The sequence below is a fragment of the Cinclus cinclus genome, chromosome 20, assembly GCF_963662255.1.
Source record: "Cinclus cinclus chromosome 20, bCinCin1.1, whole genome shotgun sequence".
In the NCBI taxonomy this organism is placed as follows: Eukaryota; Metazoa; Chordata; class Aves; order Passeriformes; family Cinclidae; genus Cinclus; species Cinclus cinclus.
In genome coordinates, this window is record NC_085065.1 from 11,771,387 (window position 1) to 11,796,802 (window position 25,416).

At 54.0% G+C, this 25,416-nt stretch overlaps 1 protein-coding gene across 2 annotated transcripts in view; it reads right to left on the reverse strand.

Moving 5' to 3' along the window:
• Positions 1-651: 651 nt before the first annotated feature.
• The window catches only part of RPTOR (regulatory associated protein of MTOR complex 1), a 95,696-nt gene continuing 70,931 nt past the window's right edge, over positions 652-25,416 (reverse strand). For both annotated transcript variants that reach the window (XM_062506276.1, XM_062506275.1), the window contains 10 exons: positions 20,949-21,054; positions 18,950-19,064; positions 18,317-18,441; positions 17,105-17,209; positions 9,843-9,949; positions 7,626-7,753; positions 7,455-7,541; positions 6,011-6,127; positions 3,945-4,074; positions 652-2,677 (listed from right to left, as the gene is read on the reverse strand). In XM_062506276.1, the coding sequence (XP_062362260.1) occupies positions 2,609-2,677; positions 3,945-4,074; positions 6,011-6,127; positions 7,455-7,541; positions 7,626-7,753; positions 9,843-9,949; positions 17,105-17,209; positions 18,317-18,441; positions 18,950-19,064; positions 20,949-21,054 (1,089 nt within the window). In that variant the 3' untranslated portion in view covers positions 652-2,608. The remainder of the gene's footprint in view (positions 2,678-3,944; positions 4,075-6,010; positions 6,128-7,454; positions 7,542-7,625; positions 7,754-9,842; positions 9,950-17,104; positions 17,210-18,316; positions 18,442-18,949; positions 19,065-20,948; positions 21,055-25,416) is intronic.

The window sequence follows — 25,416 nt, forward strand, 5'->3', positions numbered from 1 at the left end:
CCCGGCCCGGCCCGGCCCGCCCCCGACGGCGGCCGCGAGGGGCCCGGCCCCGCACAACGCGCAGCGAGCGCGGCAGTGGCGGCAGCGTGCCGCTGGGGGGCGCGCTGGGGACGGGAATATCGGGAATGGAGACAGGAATATCGGGAATGGGAATAAAACAGGGAATGGGGACGATAATATTGAGAATGAGAATAATCTAGGCAGAGGGATATAGGGAATGAGATATAGGGAATGAGAGGTATGGGAGGGAGGCTGTAGGGGTTGGGGGCTCAGGGACAGCACGGATTCATTCCTAGAGTCACGGCATTGCTCAGGGTGGAAAAGCCCCCGACCCCATCGTGTCCAGCATTCCCCCAGCACTGCCAGGATCCATTTCTCCATTTATTTCTCAATTTCTCCCACGCAGCTCCTCCCTCGGAATGAGCCAGGCTGCAGCCAGTGCTGAGAGCTGCATTTGCACCCTGGGATCGGCATTCCTGCTGCTCCAGTGGGGCTGGGACACACAGCTGACCCCTGGGACCCATCCCATCCCATCCCATCCCATCCCATCCCCAAATCCCACTCAGCTCTTTCCTGGGCCACAGCTGCCCCCGGCCCCACGCAAGGATCCTCACACCAGGAAGTGTTTCTGCATTTATTTTTTATTAACCATTTATTTGTCTGTAATCATTTTACTCTCACATTACAATCGTGTGGGGGGTTTTATATATATTTTTTAAATTTTATTTTTGTAAAATAAATAGAGATAAGTGAACTTTTAAGGTAGGATGCTCTCCAGATCCTTGGTTAAACTCTGTGATCCCATGATTGAATCTCTGCATCAGACCTGTGGAAGCACAGCCCACACATGCTGGGGTAAAATCCCAACAGCCCCAATTCCTTAAAATTCCCCGTCCTGGATGCGGGGCTGCACTGGAGCAGGAGCAGCAGCTCCCACCACGCCAGGAATGTCCTGTTCCTTTCACAAATACATTGATACGAGTTAAAAATCTATTGTTTTTGAAGCTGTGAATGTTAACTGGTTAGGTGAGACCCCAAACTCTGGCTCCACCCCCGTGGGCAGCCTGGGAAGAGGCACAGCTCTGTTAGACCATAATTCACTTTGGGTAACTCACAAGTGGGGTTTTTAGGTAGTTTTGAAGTTTAAAGCCTTTGATTCATTATCCTGGGACGTGGCCCTCGGCCTCCCCCTGACAGGGGATGGGGGGCTTGGGGGCACCTGACATGGTTTGGGGACCTGTCCCAAGCCACAGCCCCCGACAGAGCCTGTAGCACCTCGAGGTGCCTGAGCACACAAGGACACGGTGCCAGGGCCAGCAGCAGCAGGGTGGGCACGGGGCAGAGGGGTCAGCACAGGGACAGGGGGCCCCGACCCTTCCCTTGCTGCATTCCCCACACCACAGCACAGCTGCACTTGGCTGGGAGCCTGCAGATCCCAATTGGGACTGGCTGGGATCCCAACTGGGAATTCCAGGCCCCACAGCATGTTCTGCACCTCTGGAAGGAAACCTGTCCTACAGCTGTGCTCTCCCTTCCACACCCAGCTCCAGCCCCAGAACCCATCCCATGGGACAAAACATTCACACGCGCAAGGTGGGAAGATGGAGCAGCTGGGACGAGGGTGCTTGGCTCAGAGCACTGACTGGCAGCCTTCCTCTTCCTCCTCAGCAATTCTCCATGCCAGGTGCTCCCATGCCTGGTTCCAAAGGGGCAGGTGAGCCACAGCTGTGGTGTGCAGCTCCAAGTGCCCAAATCCTGACCTCAGCTCGGTGCACAGCTCCATGGGGAGCACACAGAGCCCAGGATGGGCTCCCTGTGGCACAGGGACAGTGGCAGCAGGAGGGGCAGGGTCTCAGCTTCCCCCAGCTCCCCTCCAGGCCTTGGGTGGGACATGGTGACACCAGTGACTTGCTCCAGGCTCGCTGGGATGTTGGAGATCTTCATTCCCTTTCTTCCCTCGTCGTCCTCACACAGCTTTGTGGTGTGGGACATCCTGCCCTGCTCTTGTCATCTCCCTGAGCTCCCTCCTGCAGGATCCCTGCCTGCTCAGGCCACCAGGTCCCCACCAGGGCTGTCCTTGCTTCCAGTGGAGAGGGTGCTGCAGGGAGGGAGGGGGAGGCTCATGCAGAGGAGACGCTGCCCTGCCTCCCTGGCAGGTACATCCTGTGCTGCCCTGTCCCGGGAGTTGGGTTTGGCACAGGGTTGGCAGCAGCTGGAGGGTCCCGTGGAGCCTTAGGTGAGTCCTCACAGTCCTTGAAGAACCCACACTTCAGCAAAACAAGGAACAAAGACTAAAACAAGACCCTTCTCAAGGGCTTTGCCTCATCCAAGTCCTTCCAAGCTCAGGAGCCGTGTTTCTGACAGAGAAGTCAACCACTGGAAACAAAAATAAACGTTCCTTTTGTGTAGCTTTTAGAGGATATAGCTGGAAAACAAAACAAAACCCAGGAGATTGTCTCTTCCCCTCGTCAAACCCATCAGTAGCTAAGTCAGAAGAACAAACGTTCAAGTTATGGGGTGCAGCAGCAGCAGCCAACACGAAACATTCAAGTCGATGATTTCTCTATGTACAGGGAGGCCCTGCCCTGGAGCCGCTCCGGCCGCGCCGTCATCTGATCCTCTTCTCCACCGAGTACACCGAGATGTAGAAATCATTGCTGCCGACGGCCAGGTGGGGCTGCGGGAGAGCACAGCGACAAACAGGCACGGTCACAGCTCGCACGGGCACGACAGCCCTCGGGCATCGAGCCGGCACCGAGCCCAGCCCACCCCGGGGTGCTCGGGCACCTCCAGGGATGGGCACTCCAAAGCTCCCCGGGCAGCTCCAACCCCTGAGCACCCTTCCCATGGAGAAATCCCTGCTGCTGTCCACCCTGAGCTCCCTGGCCCAGTCTGAGGTTGTTCCCTCTCCTCCTGTCCCTGTTCCCTGCCAGCAGATCCTGACTCCCACCTCCTGGCAGGGAGTTGTGCAGAGCCAAGGTCCCCCCTGAGCCTCCTTTTCTCCAGGCTGAGACCCTTCCCCAGCTCCCTGATCCTCCCCTGCTGTCCCAGTCCCATTCCCAGCTCTCCCAGTCTCTGCTCCTGTGGCTGACTCCAAGGTCCAGGTGTGGAGCTGTTATAGGCACAGGTGACAGTGACATTCAGCAGGGACACCCAGCTGCTCCACAGCTCTGCAGGAGTTATAGGCCCATTTCAGCCACAGACAAAAATTATGGGCACTATTAGCTGCCAACTGCCAACGTAATTTCTCTAAATGACTGCAAATCTGCTCGTTAGGAGCTGATGCCTGGGCTGAAAATGAGCATTTCCTGCAGTGAGGGGACCTGGCCCTGCTGGACAGGGCTTTGCTTTGCTTTGCTTTTTTAAAGAGCACACTGCTCTTCCCATTACATATTAAATATTTGTCAGCTGATCTGCAGCTTTCAAAAATAACTCTTGTAACTCCCTCCTGTTCTCCCATCCATCCATCGTTTTCTCAGGTTTTCCAACTCCTCCATTTATTCTCCTCCCTGGGTGAGCAAAATCCACTACGTGGATGGGCTCTCCCTCCTCCCTGAGCAGCAACCAGACTCTCTCTGTAACTACTGCAGAGCCCCTCAGCTGTGACAGACTCCAAAATTTCCTTTTGTTCTGCCTCACTCCAGCCTTTATCAGCCCGTGCCTTTATTTTTTGCAGCTCTCCCATTTTCCTGAGGTGCAGTTTTTTCCTGCACAGCCACAGCGAGACACGGCTGCAGAGCCCAGGCAGGGAGTGAATTAAGGACACTTTGGGGATTTGGGAGTGTGACCAAGGAGTCTGAGTAGAGCTGGGATGGGAAGTGCACCCAGAGCCCTGCGGAGCTGCAGGAGGCTGGGACAGCTCCCTTTCACTCTGGGGGGTGTCTGTGCCATCCCCTCTGTCCCACCAGGACATGCCAACCCCAAATGCCAGCAGGGACACAGACCCAGTGAGGATGGAAGGCCAGGCAGCTGATGGCTCCCACTCTCTGTCCCATGAAGCCATCGTAGTATTTGATGTTGTTGATCAGCTCCCCGTTGCCGTTGTAGATGGCAGTGAACTGGTTCATGGAGCCACTGCAAGGGAAGGGACAGAACACGGAGCCACTGGGAATGCTGGGAGGGGACAAAATTGCTGCTGCAGCCCTTGGCTGAGCTGTGTGCCAGGCCAGAGTGCAGCCACTTCACTAAGGGGGAAGAACCACAGTGACCTGTGGTCAGCTGGGACAGGAAACCACAGAGGGCTGATGGCCAAACACACCCAGAGCATCCCAAACAGGCTCCAGGCCATGGGACTGTGGAGCACTCAGAGCCCAGAAACACAGACACAGAACAGGGACACAGTGTCCAGGGCTTCACGGATGGATAAAAAAAGAGATAAAAGTCCTGAGTAGCAAACACAGGAAAGAAGCTGCACTGCTGTGGTGGGGTTAAAAGCAGTAAAGTGAACAACACCCCATGAATGATGTCTGTGGAGAGAAATCATCCTCTCCAGGGATCATGGATTGATGGAATGGTTGGGGCTGGAAGAGACCTTAAAGCCCACCTTGTTCCACCCCCTGTCATGGACAGGGACATCTTCCACTATCCCAGGCTGTTCCAATCCCTGTCCAAGCTGGCCTGGGACACTTCCAGGGATCCAGGAGCAGCCTGGTCCCTCCACCCTCACAGAGAATTTCCCCCATGGAACCCTGCCCCCTGGCAGTGAGACAGTGGAGTGCCCCCCGTGTCCTGGCACTCCAGGCTCTGCTCCAACCCTCTGATCACCCTGGAGCCTCCCCTGGACTCACGGCAGAGCTGCCTGTGCAGGGATGGCAGCAGGGATGGCAGCAGGGATGGCTGCAGGGGTGACAGCAGGGGTGGCAGCAGGGATGGCAGCAGGGATGGCTGCAGGGTGACAGCAGGGATGGCAGCAGGGGTGACAGCAGGGATGGCTGCAGGGATGGCTGCAGGGGTGACAGCAGGGATGGCAGCAGGGATGGCAGCAGGGATGGCTGCAGGGGTGACAGCAGGGATGGCAGCAGGGATGGCAGCAGGGATGGCTGCAGGGTGACAGCAGGGATGGCAGCAGGGGTGACAGCAGGGATGGCTGCAGGGATGGCTGCAGGGATGGCAGCAGGGATGGCAGCAGGGATGGCAGCAGGGATGGCAGCAGGGATGGCAGCAGGGATGGCTGCAGGGGTGACAGCAGGGATGGCTGCAGGGATGGCTGCAGGGGTGACAGCAGGGGTGACAGCAGGGGTGACAGCAGGGATGGCTGCAGGGGTGACAGCAGGGGTGGCAGCAGGGATGGCTGCAGGGATGGCAGCAGGGATGGCAGCAGGGATGGCTGCAGGGATGGCAGCAGGGGTGACAGCAGGGATGGCAGCAGGGATGGCAGCAGGGATGGCAGCAGGGGTGACAGCAGGGATGGCTGTAGGGGTGGCAGCAGGGATGGCAGCAGGGATGGCAGCAGGGATGGCAGCAGGGGTGACAGCAGGGGTGGCAGCAGGGATGGCTGCAGGGATGGCAGCAGGGGTGGCAGCAGGGATGGCAGCAGGGATGGCAGCAGGGGTGACAGCAGGGATGGCTGCAGGGGTGGCAGCAGGGGTGGCAGCAGGGATGGCAGCAGGGATGGCAGCAGGGGTGACAGCAGGGATGGCTGCAGGGATGGCAGCAGGGATGGCAGCAGGGATGGCTGCAGGGATGGCTGCAGGGATGGCTGCAGGGGTGACAGCAGGGATGGCTGCAGGGATGGCAGCAGGGATGGCAGCAGGGATGGCAGCAGGGATGGCTGCAGGGTGACAGCAGGGATGGCAGCAGGGGTGACAGCAGGGATGGCAGCAGGGATGGCAGCAGGGATGGCTGCAGGGATGGCTGCAGGGATGGCAGCAGGGATGGCTGCAGGGGTGACAGCAGGGATGGCTGCAGGGATGGCAGCAGGGATGGCTGCAGGGATGGCTGCAGGGGTGACAGCAGGGATGGCAGCAGGGATGGCAGCAGGGATGGCAGCAGGGATGGCTGCAGCACTTACCATGCAAACAGGTTGGCCTGGGGGTGGATGTCGAGGGCCGTGAGCCCCTTGACGATCTGCAGCACCTTCATGGACTCGGGCATGCGGGGGTCGAAGAAGCGAACGTCACCATTGACACTGCCAGCACACAGAGCCAGGGCTCAGCCCTGCCCAGCCCCGTCCCAAAGCCCAGGAAATGCAGCTCTGGGGCTCCCCGTGAGCCAAACACCTCCACGGGGCATTGGGACAGGGAGCACACACGGCCAAATTCCCACTGGTGCTGAGGTCTGATCCCACCCACAGCACGGTCTGTGCTGAGGAGAGTTCCCAAATTGATCCCACACTGCTGATCCCCAATTACTGATCTCAAATTGATCCCTCACTGCCTCTCTTGCTCCCAGCCCATTTCTGAGTTTGCCCTCCCTGTTCAGGCACACCCAACACACCCCAGCTCCATGGCAGTCCCAAATTCCTGCAGGAAATTGCCTTGGAAAGCTGCAAGAGGGGATGTGCTGGTGCCAGCCTTTACTCCAAGAGCCTAGACACTAGGATCTTACTGTGTCCTGTCCTTTGTTTTCCTTGGATTTTGCTGTCAGAGGGAACTGGAAGGGATCTCCTCTGGGAAGAGCCTAGACCTGCCTTTTGAAACCCAACATTTCCTCCCAGCTCTGCAGCCCCAGGAGCAGCTCCCAGGCTGGAAGGGCTCTGGGGAGAGGGGACTACCAGCCCTCAGCCCTGGGCACAGAGACCTGACCCCTGGAGCTGCTGGAGGAGCTTATGGAGAGAAAGATTAAAAACTCCAATATGGGAGTTTGACAAATCTGGCAGCTGCATCACATAATCCTCTGTCTGAAAATCTTAATACATTTTTGCTGGCCCATCCCCCGCCTCAGGAAGGTTCTGAATCCCAGAAAATTATGTTTTGTTTCCATTTTCTAATCAAGTAAAAGAGGCTCTTTGTGTGCAAATGGTGGCTTTGTGGCAATAAATTCTGTTCTGCTGTTCCTTAATGGCCAAATCAGTACCTGCTGCTCCGGCCACCGTGTTTACCAGGCAGCAGGAATGGATTTAGGGAATTGCACAGGAATCCTGCCCAGGAACTGACAGATGAACCATCCACATCCTCTTGTTGTTCTCCTCCAGATGACCCCAGGGAGATGTTGGCAGTAAAGCCCCCCCAGAGAAGACATTCTACACCCAGCTCCTGCTCCCCTCCCTTCCTCCTCACACACCTTGTGATGCCAGCACCTTGTTCACTCCCAAACCACACCAGGAGCCTTCCAAGCAAAGCTCCACGTCCCTTTTTGCCTCCTCTCCAGCGAGTTTGGAGCAGGAGTTAATTACTGAAGCAAATGTCAAACTCAAGAGCTTTACCCTCTCAGCTGCTGGATACCAGGGACAGAATTTAAAGGGAAAAACAAATTGTGAGCGAGGGCAAACAGCTCCAGGGGTGCAGCCCGGGTACCTGACGCTCATGATGTTGCCCTCGGGGTGTTTCTGCAGGTAAGCCTTCACCACCCAGGCCGTGTGCTCCCGGTAGGTCATGACTCGGCTGGGGACAAAGGGACACGTGTGAGGTGAGCAGGGCACGTGGGAGGCCCCCAGAGCCCAGGGAGGACAGCAAGGACAGAGTTACCATTCGCTGAGGGCCATCCTCCTGTCGAACACACGGATGGAGCCGTCCCCCAGCCCCGCCACGATCAGCGAGCGGTGCGAGTCACAGGACAGGCTGGTGACACAGCTGTCAGCTCCCGTGGGAATGTCCTGCCAAGAGAGCACACACACACCACAGCCTGCCTCCAGGGACTGCGTCAGGGCCCCGCACCGAGCTCCTGCCCCATCCCCATCCTCCTCATCCTCACACCGAGCAGGGTGAGGCAGCCCTGGCACCCTGAGCCCCACCAGTGACACAGCCCCAGAGCAAGCCAGGCACTGCTGTGCCTCCTCCCATCCCTGCTGTGGCACATGTGACAGGGACAGCCATTAGAGCCTCCTTAGAGGTGTGCTGGGAAAGGGACTTAGGAAAAGGCAGCTGGAGCTGCAGGGACAACTGTGCTAGGGACACGCCAGGCACCCACGCTGCCACCTCCCCCCTTTCACTTCTGGAGGCAAAAGAATTGCTGAGAATAATCCCTGTGCCTGTTGGGAGGAAAACCACCTTCAGTTCAAACCAGTAAAAAAGGCTGAGCAGCACTGCAGGAATGACAGTCATGGAATGGTTTGGGTTGGGAGGGACCTTAGAGCCCATCTCAGCCATGGGAACACCATGGGCACACCATGGGTACACCATGGGAACACCATGGGAACACCATGGGAACACAAACCATGGGAACACAAACCATGGGAACACAAACCATGGGAACACCATGGGAACACCATGGGAACACCATGGGAACACAAACCATGGGAACACCATGGGAACACCATGGGAACACCATGGGAACACAAACCATGGGAACACCATGGGCACACCATGGGAACACCATGGGAACACAAACCATGGGAACACAAACCATGGGAACACCATGGGAACACAAACCATGGGAACACCATGGGCACACCATGGGAACACAAACCATGGAAACACAAACCATGGAAACACAAACCATGGGAACACCATGGGCACACCATGGAAACACAAACCATGGGAACACAAACCATGGGAACACCATGGGAACACAAACCATGGGAACACAAACCATGGGAATACCATGGGCACACCCATCTCATTGCACCCTGCCATGGTCACACCTTCCAGAGCCCAGGCTGCTGCAGGCCCCTGTGCAGGAGCCGCAGGAGCTCATTCCACACCTCAGCCCTGTTCTTGCCTCCGTGCATTTTCACCCGTGGAGCTGTTGTTCCAGCCTGGGCTGAGCAGGGAGAGGCACCAGGCTGGGGCTGCTGCAGGCTCTGCCCATCCTCAGCTCCTCCTTTGAAGCAGCAACACTCAGCAGAAGTGCAAATGAAGCACTTGTTCCTCAGCTCCAGCCCGGTGCTTCCAGAGCTGTGGTTTCTGTAGTTCAAAGAGGGAAGCACCTTTATCTGCCTCCATTATTCCTGCTCTTTGTGCTGATTCTCACTTTCCCTGTTACTGAGTCAGGAAGTTCCAATCACTTGAATTTCAACACCCAATCTTTGCAATTAAAAAAAGAAACAACATGTTTTTAGATACTTTCGGTGCAATCATTAATCATCATCATTTAGAAGATTTTCGCCTCCTGAATTTTGCCGCTCCCTAATTTGCATAGTAAAAATAATATGTGAAAGTAATTAAGATGAACAGAGGCTTAATTATCCTGCATCGCAGGGTCAAAGTGTCGCAATTAATGTTCATCCAAGGGTAATTAATTTCGAGAAGCTTTGAAAACTTCACTTCCTTTTTATTCCAGCATGGTGCCTCCATTCTCAGCGACCACCTGCTTCCCCTTGGAATTTCTGAGAAAATTCCACGTGATTGTGGCTCAGTGAACTCTGGCAGGGCCTTTCCCATGGCACAGCACAGGAGCTGGGTGTGCTTTCACAGACTTGGACTCTATTCCAGTTACTATGAAATCCAACTGCGTCCCAGTGCCCTCCTCTGCATCCCAGTGCCCATCTCTGGATTCCACAGCCTCAGCTTCCCCAAACATTGCCGCCCACCCAGAGCAGCACAGCAGCTTCCAGGAGAGCCCTGACACACTCCCCGTGTATCTGTGTGGTTTTATTGACCTTGGAACATGACCCTGGGGCAGGGAAGCAGGGAAGGGGAAGCAGAGAAGGGGCAGCAGGAGCTCCAGGAGCTGGCAGCTCCTCACAGAGCAGTCCCAGGAGCTGTGGGCACTGTCCCCATGGGATGGGCTCTGGCAGGTGTTACCTGTACTTTCATCTCCCGATCCGTGTCCCAGATCCGGATTATCCTCACGTCTCCCGAGGTCATCAGGAGCCCAGTTTCTTGTTCCCAGTCCACCACCATCCCTGCTCCTGAGACACAACAAGGCAAGGCTGCAAATCAGTGCCAGAGCTGCACTCCCTGGATCATCAGCTCTGCTGACCTCGTGCTGCAGACACTGTCACAGCCGGAGGAAATGTAAAATGACACACACAGACACCCCAGACATCCTCCAGATGGGACTGAATCAGCTGCTCCTGGATCTGAGTGCAAACACTGCGTGGTCTGAGCCGGGCTCGGTCCCTGGGGAGGGGAGCACAACTTCCAGGAACTGCCGGGGGCAGCAGTGCCCAGCACTTCACGGAACATTAACATTAACATTAACATTAATATTAACATTAACTGCTGATGGGAGAGACTCAGCTGGTGCCACCTCACAGCCAGACCTGAAAGCTCCTGGACTGAGTCCTCCCTCTATCAGAAGGATGTGGGAGGTGTTCCTGGACAAGGAGCAAGTCAGGGCAGCAATGGAGTGGATTTAAGAGCTGCTGGGAGCACAAACCAGTTTGCTGCACTGGCTGGTGAGGAGGGGAACACCCTGCAGGGACAGCAGCCCCAACATCCTCACAGGAGCTTTGGCTCCTCATCCCTGAGAGCACAGATCAATCTCCAGGGGAAGTTCAGCACAAGCCATCCACGCTGTGTTAAAAACACAAACAAAACCCCGGGAGCACCACAGGAGGGAACCAGAGGAGAAATCCAGGCTTGGTGTCTGTTCCAGCCCCTTGGGAGGGCAGAATTCCTGCTTTAGAGCAGCATTCCTCTCTCAGAGCACCACCCCTGCCTCTCAGAGCAGAATTCCTGCCTCTCAGAGCAGTTGTCCATCCTCTCCTCCGTGCCAGACCGAGTCTCTGGTGCTGAGCAGTGTTTCATAACCACACAGAACTGGAGTCAGAGCCCTCTGCAATGCATCAGGACTGCAGCTCCTGCCCCGAGCACTCCAAGTGCCTCCAGCACCATCCCTGTGTCTCCACTCCACAACGTGCTTGTCCACAAGGTAAAAACGTGCATTTGTCTGCATTTACTGCCAGGAACCATCCCCAGCAGGAAATCTAAGCCTGCCCCAATGTGCTCTTTTGTCACCAAAGGCCCACAAGTACCTTGTACCAGAACATCCACAGTTACAGAGCAAAAAGGAAACAGCAGCCACGTCCTGTGAACAGCGAGTTCTCCTCCAGCATGATGGGCTGACCTTGTTCTGCACAGCTCCAGAGAAAACATTCTGCCCCTCTTCCCTTCCTAAGCATCAAATCCGAGCCCATTCCTGATCTTGCCACATCCATGGAGGAGGTCACTGATGTTTACTGCCAGTCCCTCAACTCCCTGCAGGAAATTCAGGACTCTGGGCTGACTTGGGAGCCTGGATCTTTCTTTTTAGTCAAATGGATTGTTCCTTCAGACTGCCTGGCAGCTCGCAGGGCTGGAGAGCTGAGGCAAACGAGCAGGCAGTGATGGAGATGATAAACACCACTGAAGTGTTTGCATTTGTCATCTGTTTACAGCCCATGTGACAGGACTAACCTGGCAGCTGAGATGGATCTGGCTGTTACCATCCCTGATGGAGCTCAGCAGGCAAAGAGCTCCGAGGCAGCTCCAAAGCTCCCAATTCCCCAGGAACATTTCCCAGTTTGGGGAAGCTCCCAGTTTCCCAGGAACTGCCCCCAGTTTGGGGAAGGTTTCTTTGTGATCAGCACCAAGTCCTGTCCAGCTGTGGTTCCAGGGGCTGTTCTGAGTTTGGGGGCAGAGCTGGCATTTTTGGTGCCTCTCTTGGCATGCCTGTCAGGAGTTTGTCACTGAGGATATTCAGCAATGACATCTAGAAGGGCAGGGAAAGTCTCACTGAGGGAAGAGGCTCCAGAGGGATTGCACAAAGATTCCCATGAGAGACAAGCAGATGGAAAGGATGAGGGTTCATTCCCAACCAGGCTGGAAAAAAAGTAGGGAATGAACACAGAATCCTGGAATGGTTTGGGTTGGAAGGGACCTTAACAAGCACCTCACTGCACTCCTGCCATGGGCAGGGGCACCTTCCACTACCCCAGGGTGCTCCAAGCCCTGTCCAGCCTGGCCTGGGACACTGCCAGGGATGATGCTGGGTATGGTGGGGCTTGAGACCTTGCAGTTCCTACCTTTCTTATAAAAACTTCAACAGTTCAGCTCAGGGATAACTGCTGCTCCCTGGAAGAGGGAAGAGCAGGATCTGGATCATCCCAAAGCCTGGGGGTGGTGGGTCCTGGCTGCAAGGTGCCTGTGCTGAGCCCTGGGCTGGGGGCTCTGCTCCTGCTGCACCCAAAAAAGGTGTCCTGGCCAAAAGGGGGACGTACCTGGGAATGCTGAACTAGAATTCCAACGTGCCTGAAGAGCAGAAAAGCCCTTGGACACAAACGTCAGTCACTCGGAAGCGTGTGAGGGGAAGGAAAGCTTCCTCTGACTGCGAAATGTTCCATCCAGAGCTGGCACTCACAGTATGGAAGGAGACAGAAATAGCTGAACTATTTCTATGTACAAGCAAAGGTTTGCATGGCAGAGATGATCCAGGATTGGCTCATGCTTCCATGCTCAATTCATGGTGTTTTGGGATGGAGAGCGAACGTGGGATGAATACTAATGATCATTTCCTTTTTAATTAACAGAGGTCCTACTCCAGGATGTTACAACTGAGCCCGCAGCCCACCCACAGGGCTTTGGCTCCTGGGCTTGGCACCTGAGCTGCTCCCCAGCCCCTCCTGCCCACAGGTGCTGCTCTGAACACCTGCACAGCCCCAGAGCTGGCTCTGCCTGACCTGTCACCCTCCCAGGAGCAAACAGGGACAGAGCTGTCCCAGCCTCTGGCACGGGCCAGTGGTGAATTGTGCTGCTCCCAGACTGCACGAGCTGCAGGCAGCAGCCCTGCACTGCTGCAATGCATCAGGAGCTGAGAGCATGATTTTCCCCTAAGGGATATTATGTTCTTAGATAATGAGCAACAAATCTTCCACAGCTCAGGGAAAGGAATTTTTAAATGTCTGTGGTGGAGGTGGTGCTGTTTTTTTTGTTTGGGTTGTTTGTTTGTTTTTTAAAAGCCTTTTAAAGCCAGCACTGGCAGCTCTGTATGGCTGACTTTATCCACACCAACAGCTGCTCCTGAAGGAAAACTTCCCAAGGCTGTTCCCTCAGGATTGCCCCTGAGCCAGAGATATTTGCCTGGAATGGACAATTCCTTGGATAAACTCCAGTGCTAATGTGGTGAAAGCAGCTGCATTCCCAACATCTGTAATGTCACAGGAACGTGGCCAGGCTGTCCTTGGCATTTCAGTGGAATCAGGAATACCTGCATGGAACACACTATAAAACATCCTGCATTCTGCCTGATCATTTTTTAATCACAGGCCCTCCTGGCTGAGCAGTGAAGCACATCCCTGCTTTAATTTCCAGGAAGCAGTGGGAGGGTTGGATGACCTCACTCATCATTAATTTCTACAACATCCTCTCAAAAAGTGTCACCCTCCTCCTGCCAAGGACTCTGCAGTGAGGGACAGCAGGAGTTGGGATGCTGGGAATTCAATTAAAAGAACACAAACCCCTGGAGCTGTGATTTCTCCAGTGATTTTATTGCCACCAAACAATCCGAGCAGAACTGTGCTGCCTCTCCCGCAGCCCCTGCTCCTGCTGGGGCTCCTGGGAATTTGGGAAGCCTCCCTGCCTTCCCCCTGCCCCTTGGTCCCCAGGCTGAGCCTGAGTCTGATCCCCTGACCAGTTCCTGGTGCAGGCTGGAGCTGTCCCCCTGCTCCAAGCCCCATTCCTGGGACACTTCCAGGGCTGGGGCAGTGTCCAAACACTGCTGATTGTGCTCTGCTGCCAGGAGAGCACTAATTCCATACATTTTTTACAGTTCCCCAGAGGGAAGTGGGATGCTTGTGCTGCCTGTGTCAGCAGCAGAGCAGAGGCAGCTGGAGAAGGCTTTCCTGGACCTGCCCTGCCCGTGAGCTGCCATGGGCTGGCAGCACAGCATTGATCCAGCCCTGGAATTCCCTGAAACTGCTCCGTGCCCAGCTCCCTGAGCAGGGATTCCCTGAGCAGGGAGTCCCTGCAGCCAAGCCTTGCTAATTTTAGCCTTTGCTGGGGGATTTCACAGCCAGGCAGCAGCAGCAGCCACACATCAGCTCTGCTCACTCCTGCCCCAGCTCCCACAGCCACAGAGATTTGCTGAACTCCACTAACGAGCTCTGAATCAGCCCCTGCCAGGAGCCTGGCTGATTAATCAGTGCAGACACAGCCAGCTCTGATCACTCAGCAAATATCAATAATTGATGAACATCCTGAGGTGACGTCACCACGAGCAGGGCCCTGACACATCAACCATCTGCTCCCCCTCCCTCGTGGAGGATCCAGAGGCACAGACCCTGCACAGCTTCTGTGGGAGAAGCTGGGGACTTCCTTCACCTTCCCTCCACATGGCAGAATGGGATTTGGGAGGTTTATGAGAATCCCAGGAAGATCTGGGTTGGGCACAGCCCATCCAGTGCCACCCCTGCCATGGCAGGGACACCTTCCACTGTCCCAGGCTACTCCCAGCCCCAGTGTCCAACCTGGCCTTGGGCACTGCCAGGGATCCAGGGGCAGCCACAGCCAGGGCCTGCCCACTCTCCCAGGCAAGAATTATTCCCATGGATCCAACCTAAATCTCCTCTTTTTGGCTTATCTCTGCCAAGGGCCCACTCCCCAGCATCTCCTTTCCACAGGATCTTTACAGCCCAGGGTTGTTACAAATAAAGCTCAGCCAAACCCACATCAGCTTTATGCTGGCTCCATTTGGAACCTCCTACTCAAACCCTTCTGGTCCAGGGATGCTCTGAAATCTCCCTGGAAAAGCGAGACCCCAAATTCCCCCACAGCTCCTGAGGCTGACATGAAGACTCCCTTACCCCAGCCAGGGAGCCAGGGAGCACAGATCCCTCCCTGCACTCCTCACAGACACAGGCCAGGGGATGGCAGAGGTGGAAGCAAAGCTTCCAGGAGCCACAGGGACCCAAAATCCCTCAAACCACAGCAAAACCCCAACCAAGCATCCCGAGGAGTTCCTGCCCACCCCCTGAGCATGGCCAACAGGAACAGCACTCACCTCCCTGCTTGCTCCTGTCCAGATAGATGGAGACCCTTCGGGCCAGACCTGTGAGGAGACAGGGATCAGCAGGGTCAGGGTCAGCCAGAGCAAAGCCTGGCTTAAAGCAGGGGTTAGAAACAGCAACTCAACCTGGAGAACATGATCTGCACAGATCCATTGGAAACCTGGTGCTCCTGCCATGGATCAGGGCTCCTGTGCCCACCTGGGAGGGCACACAGGGACCCAGCACCCCAAGCTGGCTGTGCCAGCTCAGCCCAGTGGAAATGTGAGCTCTGTGCCTGCCCTGGGCTGCTCCCCCTCCCAGGCAGCCCCTGAGTGTCCATCTGTCCATCTCCCATTGCTCACACAACCCAGGGCTGCTCCTCAAATGTCCAAAGGACATATTCAGGTGTGACATATTCCTCTCTCCTTTTTTAAGTGGGAAAACGGCCCTGAAAGTCATGTTCTGGTCATGTTCTGGCTGTTCTCAAGAGCAGTTCAGGGGTGGGTGTGACAGGGGAAAAGCTGTGAGAGGAGGGAAGGAAATCAAGAGTGGGAGCAAACAAACTCCATTAAAAGTCCTGAGCTCTGCAGCTTCAAAGATGCATCCTCAGGTTTGTGAGGCAGTGCTGGACCACAGCTGTGGCCTTGGCAGCAGATGACTCTGAAGACTCTCATCTCCATGGGGACTTGCTCCACTTAGGTCTTTTGAAGTGGCTACATTTATTTCTCTGTCCACAAACAGATCTGTCCTTCTCTCCTGCCCAATCTGCTGGGAAGGTAGAAGGCAAAGAAAACAGGGCCCAGACTACTTCAGTCCACAAGGGAAAGAAAAAGCCAAGGGAAAAAAAAATCCTAAAGAGAACAGATTTAAATGTTTCCCCAGTCCTGTTTTGGCAAATGGAACCATCCAGCTCTCAGAGCTCTCAACTCTGAGCCTGCTCTGCAGTGTCAGACACTGACAGTCCTTTCTGGGTGTTAATCCTGTCCAGGGTAAGGCACAACCAGCACACTGCAGGTAGAAGGGAGGGCAGGACAATGGGACTGGGCTGAGGAGCTCCAGCCCAGCATCCTCCCTGCCCAGGAGCAGAGCCATGGCCAGGGCAGCCTGGGGGCATTCCCAGCTCCAAGAAACCAGATCCTGAATCCAGGGATGGGAAACATCAACCAGCAGCCAGGAAAGCTGGTGTTTGCTGGCACAGAACTACAGAGTGACACCACAAAGGACAACTTGTCACAACCCCTGGGCCCTGCCTGCTCACAGCAGCCCCTCCTGCTGTCACCAGGAAAGGGCAGGTTCTTCCACTGGCACAGCAAGCTCTGAGCTTCCAGCAGCTCCTCATCAGCTCTGGGCACTGCCCTCAGCAAGGCAGAGCCTCAAACACAGCTCCTGTTCCCTGAGAGGTGTTAAGGGGAAAACACACACGAGGCAGCCCCAGGAAAATCCAATGAATAGCTGAAAGAGCTGTGTCAGGCTCCTGGGATGAAGCACATCAGCTCAGAAATGAGAACTGTCAGCTTTTAAGGTCAGGATGAATGATGATGGTCATCTCATCTGACCTCCTGCACAGCACGGGCCAGGCAGCCTCACCCAGCACTTCCCCCATCAATCCCACCAAGTGCTGATTGAACCACAGCACACACAGAAAAACCTGCAGCCCTGATTAGAAATACTCAAGTGACAGAGAATTGCCATTAGAGCATTAGCACCTGATGGGAAGGAGGGAACATGCACCTCCTGGAATGCTGTAAAACCTCCTGTAATATCCTAAAACCTCCTGTAATGTCCTAAAACAGATTTCAGGGTTACACAAACTGGTTTTCTGGCTTCCTCCCATGTGTGGCTGGATGCCAAGGCTCCTTTTTACACCCTTTTCTGCCCAGCTTTCCTAACATTCCAAGCAGGCTGGTGTCTCACTGTGCTGCCCTTCTGCACGTGCCAGATTTAGACCACACGCTCCCCTGCCATCTCCTGACCCACAATAAACTGGGAAGAACAAGAGCCAAAATTGGACCTGGGGCTAAAGGAGGTCACAGGTTCCTCCTGCAAAGCAGCACCAAAGCTGATTTTCACCCTCCCCCCAGAAACCTGAGTGGGACCCACCTCGTGTGGTTGGCAGCATGTCTGACAGCCCCTGCCAGGCTGTCACCATCTCTGGGTTCTTCTCCAGGTCTGCAAAGTTCTTCCACACTCTGATGGCACCATCGTCTTGGGGAGCACAGAGAAAGAACACAAAGCAAAGTCACTGCTGGGGCAGCTCCTGCAGCTCCTTGTGCACGAGGAAGAAGAGGAGAAGCAGAACTGAAGTCACACAGACCCCAAATCTCAAGAGTGTCACTTGAACACTTTTTGTTGGAGTTGTTTTCCCTCTCTAATTTACACCCAAGAAACCTAAAGCTTTGTTCTAGTGGAGCTGTTCTGGAAGAGCTTTTCTCCTCCCTTGAACAACACCTGACATTCAACGTGTCTCCATTTCCTTGACATTCATTTTCTCCAGGATTCATCTCTGGATTGGTGCCGAGGGCCACACAAGTATCCACTCAACACAAAGCAGCCCCAAAGAAGCAGCAGCATCAAAGCTCAGGCCATCAGCAGCAAATCTTTCAAGAACATAGTGTGTTTTTTTCAATTTGCTCCCCATCTGTGAAACTTCTGTGCTAAGAATCAATAAATTGAAAGAAATATGTCCTAAAGGCTCTCTCAGCTCCCCTTCCCCCTCCCTTAACTACAGCCAACCTGTACAGTTGAGCAGGAAGCTGGAGAAGCTGTTGAAAACACTCTGAGTGCCAGGGTTGGAATGGTTCCTTGGGAAAGGAGCAGATCTGACTCACAGTTTTAGAGATCAGACACTGGGGAAGATCTCCTCATGCAACCCCTGGATGCAGCTGGAGAGCTGCTCAGGTGAGATATGGCCTAGAGAGAAACTCAGAGCCACCTGAGAGGTTTGGTGCTGAGGCTGAGCCCTGCCTGCTGCACATGAGCACAGCACAAGGAACAGAACTGCAGCTCCTGTACTTTGGCTGCTGCACAATTTCAGCCCTGGACAGCAGCTTTAGCCAACTCAAATCACCTTTCCCCAGGTGTGCCACAGGAGGGGGGTGACCACAACCTTGAAAAGACTTAAATGGGCTTCGGCAAGTGTTGGACTGGTCCTTGGACAAGTCTGAGAGATTTCAGCACTGGCAGGAAGAACTTGCTGGAAATGGCTCTGAGCTGAGAGCAGGCAGGTGAGTGCTGGGAGGGGAGAGGTCCAGAGCAGCTCACCTGGACTGGAACTGTGCCAAGGCCCTGCTGGTGGGACACAGTGTCCCTTACCTGTGGCAGTGAGCAGCAGGGAGCAGTCCTGGCCGTTCAGGTACTCCATGGCCGTGATCCGCGTGTACCGAGGGTTCCCATTGTGGAAGTAATCCAGCTTCTCCCCTTTCTCCCAGTCCCAAAAACTGGGGGAGCAAGAAACAACATGTGAGTGAGTATTCAGTTCTCCTTGCAAGCTGTAAAGAGCACTCCTCGCCCAGCTTGGGATTTCCCTTTTAGAGTTTGGCATTATTTGATTAAAAACACGTGGAATAATAATTCATTAATAATTCTGTGGAATCATGGAATGGTTTGGATTGGAACGACCTCAAAGCTCATCCAGTACCACCCCTGCCATGGCAGGGACACCTCCTACTGTCCCAGGTTGCTCCCAGCCCCATCCAACCTGGCCTGGGACACTTCCAGGGATCCAGGGGCAGCCACAGCTGCTCTGGGTACCCCTGGCCTGCCCAACCTGCCAGGGCAGGATTTCAACACCTGCACCTGCTGAGAGAGCAGGACAAAGGCCCAGCATGTGTCCCCAGACACATGCCCCAAAGGTCCTTGCTGTGTCCCCAGCCCTCACCAGATGCTGTCCCTGCTGTGTCCCCAGCCCTCACCAGATGCTGTCCCTGCTGTGTCCCCAGCCCTCACCAGATGCTGTCCTTATCAGCCACGGCGATGCAGGGGGTGAAGGGGTGGAATTTCACCACGGAGGGCACCCCTGGGTTCCTGTTCAGGAAGATCTGATCATCCAGCCTGGAGATGCCTGTGGGGACAGCACCAGCTCAGCTCCCCCTGGGGATGTCCCCAGGGATGGTCTGGGCAGCCCCAGCCCCCCAGTGCCACAAGTCACCCCTGCCCCAGCTCTCACCAGCCCTTCCCTCCTCCCAGGAGCTCCTCAGAGCCCCCCAGCTGGCTCAGGACTTGGGGTGCACACCAAGGTGGTGACAAATCTTTCATCCTTCACAATGGCAAGCAAAGAGAACGAGCCCAGCCAAACCCAGGGAAATGCCAGGTTGTGTTGAGGGAAAAAAATAACACTATTTCTTCAAAATATAAAATATGAAAATGCCTTTTCTTTTTTTTTCAATTTAAAATACAGCATTTCACTGTAGCTTGTGGATTATTTATTTAACCTTCCATTTCAGTTCCCTTAAATTTGGGGTTAATTTGAAAATGAAAAATGTATTTTCCATGGAGACCTTAAAATGAGGAGTAAAGACTTTTCCCATCTTGTCTTCAGAGCAGTTTGCTATTCACAAACAGTGTTGGGACCCCTGACACTGCTGGGTTTGACACTCTCTGAATCCATCACACAAACCCCTAAACCCAGGAGACATCCATTCAGCCCCAGTTTGTTTTAGAATGCATCAAATGCATTGAATCTAATTTTCATTAAAAGCTCGTAAGTCTATTTTAATTCTTTTTAATATTTCACGTTTTCATTATTTTTTTAATGAATAGTGGCATTTCAGTCACTCAGGTCAAGCAACCAAATATGAACACTGTCTAGAAAGAGATTTAACTTCTCCAAGTAAGCATGAAAAATCCCCTTCTCTGTATTCCATCAGATCTCCCAGGCCATCTCCTGGGCTCCAGGATAATTTCTGTATTTCTCTGCTTGATATTCTGCAGTTTCCCAGCACGAATCTCCACACTGCACTCCCAGGAGCAGCCTCCCAGTGATAGGGCTGAGTCCTGGGCACTTTTCCTTCAGCACATTGGGATTTCCAGCTCTGTGTGCCTCAAAAAGGACCCCCCACCCCAGGCCTGCTCCTGGAATGCCACGGGGAGGACACCAGGAGTTCCTGGCATTGTGGCTCCCCAGCCTCTGCTCCTCAGGGAAAAACTCAGGAATGCAAATTCCTCAGGAAGCTTCATTAGGTTCTACTTTACTTGAATAAACTCCTGTGCTGAGAGAATTCCAGCCCAAAGCTGCCTCAGAGAGCCCTAAAGGTTCAACCCCAGGTTCCTGGGGACCTGAGGCACGCTGGGAGCAGCACACACAAACCACACACACAAATATTCCAAACCAAACAGGATACAAGGAGTAAATAACCCCTTACAGAACTCAGCAGAGCAGGGAACGTGAGAGACATCCCTGAGGTATCTCCTGAGCTGGGGGGACAGGTCCAGCAGCTCCATGGTCTGTCCTGACCACGTCTGCCCCACACCAAACCCTGAGCTTGAAGTTCTGGATTTACCCTCCAGCACTGCACCTTCCACCCCCTCCAAAGCTGAGCTGGTGACCAACCCCAGCAGCTGAGAACAGAGAGCTAGGGGAGCAGCAGGGAAACACCTGCAGCAGGGAAACACCTGCAGCAGCAGCAGGGAAACATCTGGAGCAGTGAAACACCTGCAGCAGCAGGGTAACACCTGCAGAAGCAGCACTGAAACACCTGCAGCAGGGAAACATCTGCAGCACTGACACACCTGCAGCAGCACTGACACACCTGCAGCAGGGAAACACCTGCAGCAGCAGCAGAGAAACACCTGGAGCAGGGAAACACCTGCAGCACTGACACACCTGCAGCAGCAGCAGCTGCCCTGCACAGGGAGGGAACAGGCACCAGTGTGAGGGGCTGCACGGGGCCATCACTAATTGGGATCGTGGCTAATTGGGGTTTTGCAGCACACTGTGAGCACTCACCCTTCTGGATGATTTTCTGCGCCTGTTTCCTGACGCGGGCGTTGCGCAGGAAGCGCCACTCGCGCTCCTTGCGGATCTGGCTCTCCAGGTCGTGCTCCTCAGGGATCTGCCAGGACAGGAGCACACACAAACAGAAGCAGTGACCCTCAGGACTCCGGGAATGAGCTGAGTGATGCCACAGTGCCCGTGGCTCGTGTCCCCTCTGAACACTGCAGGGCTGATCTCGGTACAAAACAGATTTCTCTCTTAACTCTCCTCAGCTGAGAATCATCACGTAGCAACCCCCAGATCAAAGAGGGAGCACAGCCCTGGTACAGCCAGCTCAGAACACACTGAAATCTTTCTTTTCCTGCTCATCAAGGGCTGCTGGCCGAGCAGGGCATGGCTACACTCCCAAATCCCTGGGATGTTCAGGTTTCCTCCACCACTGACCAGGAACGGCCCTGTTTTGGTTCCCTGCTCTGAAAACGATGCCCCTGTGTCACCTGGCTTTGATGATACACAAAATTCCCCCTGCAACTGGAGAGTGGCCCTGCAGTCACAGCCATTCTGAGCCATTTGCTGATATTTATTCACACCCCACAGCTCCATGTTTCAGCACTCCATGGCTCCCCTACAAAACCTGTGCTCCAGGCATGAGGCCGGGTCAGGACTCACAGCCCCAGCACTGCTCCCACCCCGGGTATATTCCCACCCTCATCCAGAACACAGGATCAAAAGGAATCAGCTCTTCAGATCTCACCCCAAACCATGGCAGGAGCTACATATGAGGTGTTTTTCATCCTTAAAAAATTATCCAAGATTCCCTTGCTCCAGAACCTTGGAATAAGGAGCTGAGCTACAGGGTTCTGATCCAGCTTCCTTTGATGCTGGTTGATCCAAAGGAGTAACTCTTGGGGAAGGAAGACAAATTCCCCACAAACCAACGCTGTTTTCCCTGAATAAGAAAGTCCTCAAATCATCTGTCACTATTACAAACCCTGCCTTCAAGCCATGCTATCCTTTGGAAAATGGCTGATACTGAGCTGGACTTCTGCTTTTGTAAAATAAATAAAAAATAAGAAGCCCACCCTCCACCTTTCCTCCTGGCAAAGAAAAAAGCACTTTATTTCAGCACAACACCTACATTAGACAGGCAATGACAAACGACCCCTAATGAAAAGCAATAAACAAACCTGAGCTAAAATACATCAAAGGAATCTGAAAGGGGAGAGAGACACCTACACCTTAATGAAAACCCAGCTTCCCTGGGAATGAATTAAAGAAAGCCCAGGGAAGAGCCCTTGGATCACCAGTGCAGAGTTAGAGCACGCAGGTAAAGGCTGTCCTGGCCCCCTCTGGGGATCATCCTGCCAGGAGGGAGGGAGGATCTATGAAAACAGGAAGCCCAACTCTGCTCCCTGCCCTGGACACGCTCCAGCTGCAGGATGGGGACCACGACAGGTCCTTCCCCAGGGCTCCAGCTCCCCCCAGACAGGGAGCAGGGAGCACCTGAATCCTCCCAGCAGAGTTTTCCTTCTCTGAGCCGGGTCTCTCCCCGTCCCTGTGGCAGTGGGTGCCAGGAGGTGAGCAGGCAGCACCTGGCACAAGGCTCCAGAGGTAAATCCAGCTCTCCCTGGTCACCGTCCCTGCAGCGCTTGCAGGATCTCACTCCTCTCCCAGGACTTGGAGCCAGGGCCGAGGCTCAGTGCAGCAGCTCTGGCAGGGATTTATCAGCAAGGGCTGCTTATGTAATTGTCACCTTCCAGGATCCTTCCCAGCTCCTGCCTGCATGTTCTGCCAGCCCTGGAAATAACAGATGCTGGCTCCCGCTCTCCTTGACTCAGGATTTCCTGACAGCTGGCACCGAGGCTTTCCTGTGCCCCGTGGCTCCCAGAACAGCCCTGAGCCACGAGGGACTGCAGGAAGAGGAAAAGCTTCTGCAGACATGAGAGTGGGGCTAGGGACCTGCTTTTCCTGGCACATGGAGAATTTACAGTGCAGCGTTCTCCTTCTCCCTTTATTTGATTAGATAATCAATAAATCAAACCTGGAATGATGGCTTGAAATGGAGCTCCTGATTTACACTGGAAATTAATCCCTCAGTCTTTCCAGTGAAAGCATTCTCAGGGCAAGGTCCATGAAGCAAAACTAAATTCATAAATTAAATATGACTAAGATGCACTCACAGTAATTTTATGTTTATTCATTACAGGAACAGTTGTCTTGTCTTTCCCTGCTTATGAAGGCAGGCAGCACCTCCTAAAGAACGGCTGGAATTAAGCATCAATGTCATTTTTCCATCACTACTTGGTACACTTCACTCTTTGCCTTTTTCATGAGGCTGAAGCTCCCAAAAGGCAGCAGGCACCAGGCAGGACTGTTCCCTGCAGGAACAGGGACTCCATGGAAACTCAGCCCTGACTTGCAGCCAAGAAAGCTCAGAGAAGGTTCTCCCAGAGGGATTTCTCCCTGTCCCTTGCACACACAGCCACCCCAATCCCAAATCTATCTGTAATTCCCTGTTAGGGTAACACCCGCAGAAACTCCCTCTCCTTGGTCTTTCAAAGCTGCTTTGCAGAAGTACCAGGGAAATCAATTCTCTCCCTTGTGTGATGGGAAAACACAGATTTGGTTCTGTTCAAGTTTCACCTGTGGCTGGTGAGGACAGCTCCAGGTCAGCAGCTCAGCCCCAGGCAGGGGGAATTGGCAGCCCCAGAGGTTCAGGGAGCCAGGGCTGTGCCCTGCTCCTGCTCCCTGGGGGACACAGAGCACTTTGGGTCTGCAGGAACGTCCCCTCCCCATGCCTCCCCTCCCTGGCTTCTGGGAATCAGTACAGCAATGTTCCACCTTTTTTATTGCCTCCCCTAAAGGCATTTAGTCTATTTTATGTGCAGGAAGTAGTAGTAAAGCCACTCCCCCACAGAGCTCCCCATGTCCCCACTGCCCCTGCCCGTGCCTGGCTGCCTACTCTAGATTTATTTTATTAATAAAGACCCCCTCTTCTCTGGGAAGAGGTTTTCTTAAGGAGCAGACAAATGTTTTTAATAAGAACTAAGAGCTCCAACATCATCTTCCTCCTCTTGTGCTCTGGCTTGGGCTTGAATCAAGACCCTGAAGCTCATCTGGAAGAGAAACATCCCTGGTGGAAGCTTGGCCAGGCAGCCCAGCCCCACATCCCAGATGTGCCCTAAGGAATTACTGGGTGGTTCCAGCAGAAAGGGAATTTCACAGCAGCCGAGGAAGTGTCAGGCAGTCACTTCACTGGTGATTCCCTCTGGAAATCAAGAGCCTGCCCTGTTCTGATTTCCTTAAACTTGGGTAATTCCCTCACCCCTGAACATTCCAGGACTGTGGTGATGATGGTTCACCCCCAGCTCCCGATGAGGTAGCACTAAAACCACATTTCCTCACTCTCACCATCTCAGCAGCAGTGCTTGGACACAAACATCCTCTGTGGAGAGGCATCAGTGCAGCCTGGGCATTGTCCCTGCCAGGCACAGCAATCCTTCCAAGAGATGGAGCTCAAAGTCCTGACACCTCTGGGCTCCCTGAGACTCCCAGGGCACCTGAAAGTTGCTTTTAATGAGGCAGATTTCCTGCTTGTCCTGTTTCATACTTAAACCTGAAACATGAGCTTTGGCTGAAACATTCTGGGAATTTAACAGCTAAAACATTCTGGGAATTTAACAGCTTCTCTTTCCAGTCATTGATATCTTTGCCCATCTCGTAAGAGCTCTGGCTTGAGTTTCACCTGGAACAAGGTTTCAGTTTCTCTCTCACTTTACACAGAGACAACTTAGCTACCCAAACAAATCACTTCTGAAGAGACCTGGTTTCAAATTTGTCATTCCCATCCTTATTCTTCGCTATAACACAACTTCTTATTTTTTTTTTAACTTTAAAACCCAACAGTAATGCTGCCCAAGCTTCCCCCAGGCACTCACGGGCATCCAGCCATTCTCACTTTCTCCTCTGTAAGTTAAAGGAGTCGGTGCTGGAAGCAGAGCACAGCTCCCAGATCCCACCTGAGGACAGCAGGGTCTATCCTGATCCCACTGTGGCCTCCCCAGGGCAGCCTCCCTCCACCACTTCTCTGCCTCTTTACCACAGCCAGGAGATTCAGCTGGAATGTTAGAAAGAAAACAGCATCTCTCTTTCTCCAGCCTCTCACTGCCCTTTCTGGGAAAAAGTGCCTTCCTTATTCCATGTACTTATTTTAAACACCAATTCATTTTAGCTAGAATGCAATTTTCTATATACAGAGCAGCACAGCCTTTGCGATGGACCAACTCTGCAGGGCAACCAGGCAAAACTGAGGGGTCTGGATACAGAACCTCTCCTCATTCCTACATTTTTTGTGGATTGTGCTCCATGGGGAGCTGAGCTTTTTTCCTGGGCTGTGTCTGTCCCACCCTCACCGACCCTTCTGCTCCCTCTGGTCACTTCTTCCCTCTTCCTGACGGGCAGTCCCACAGCTCCCCAGAGC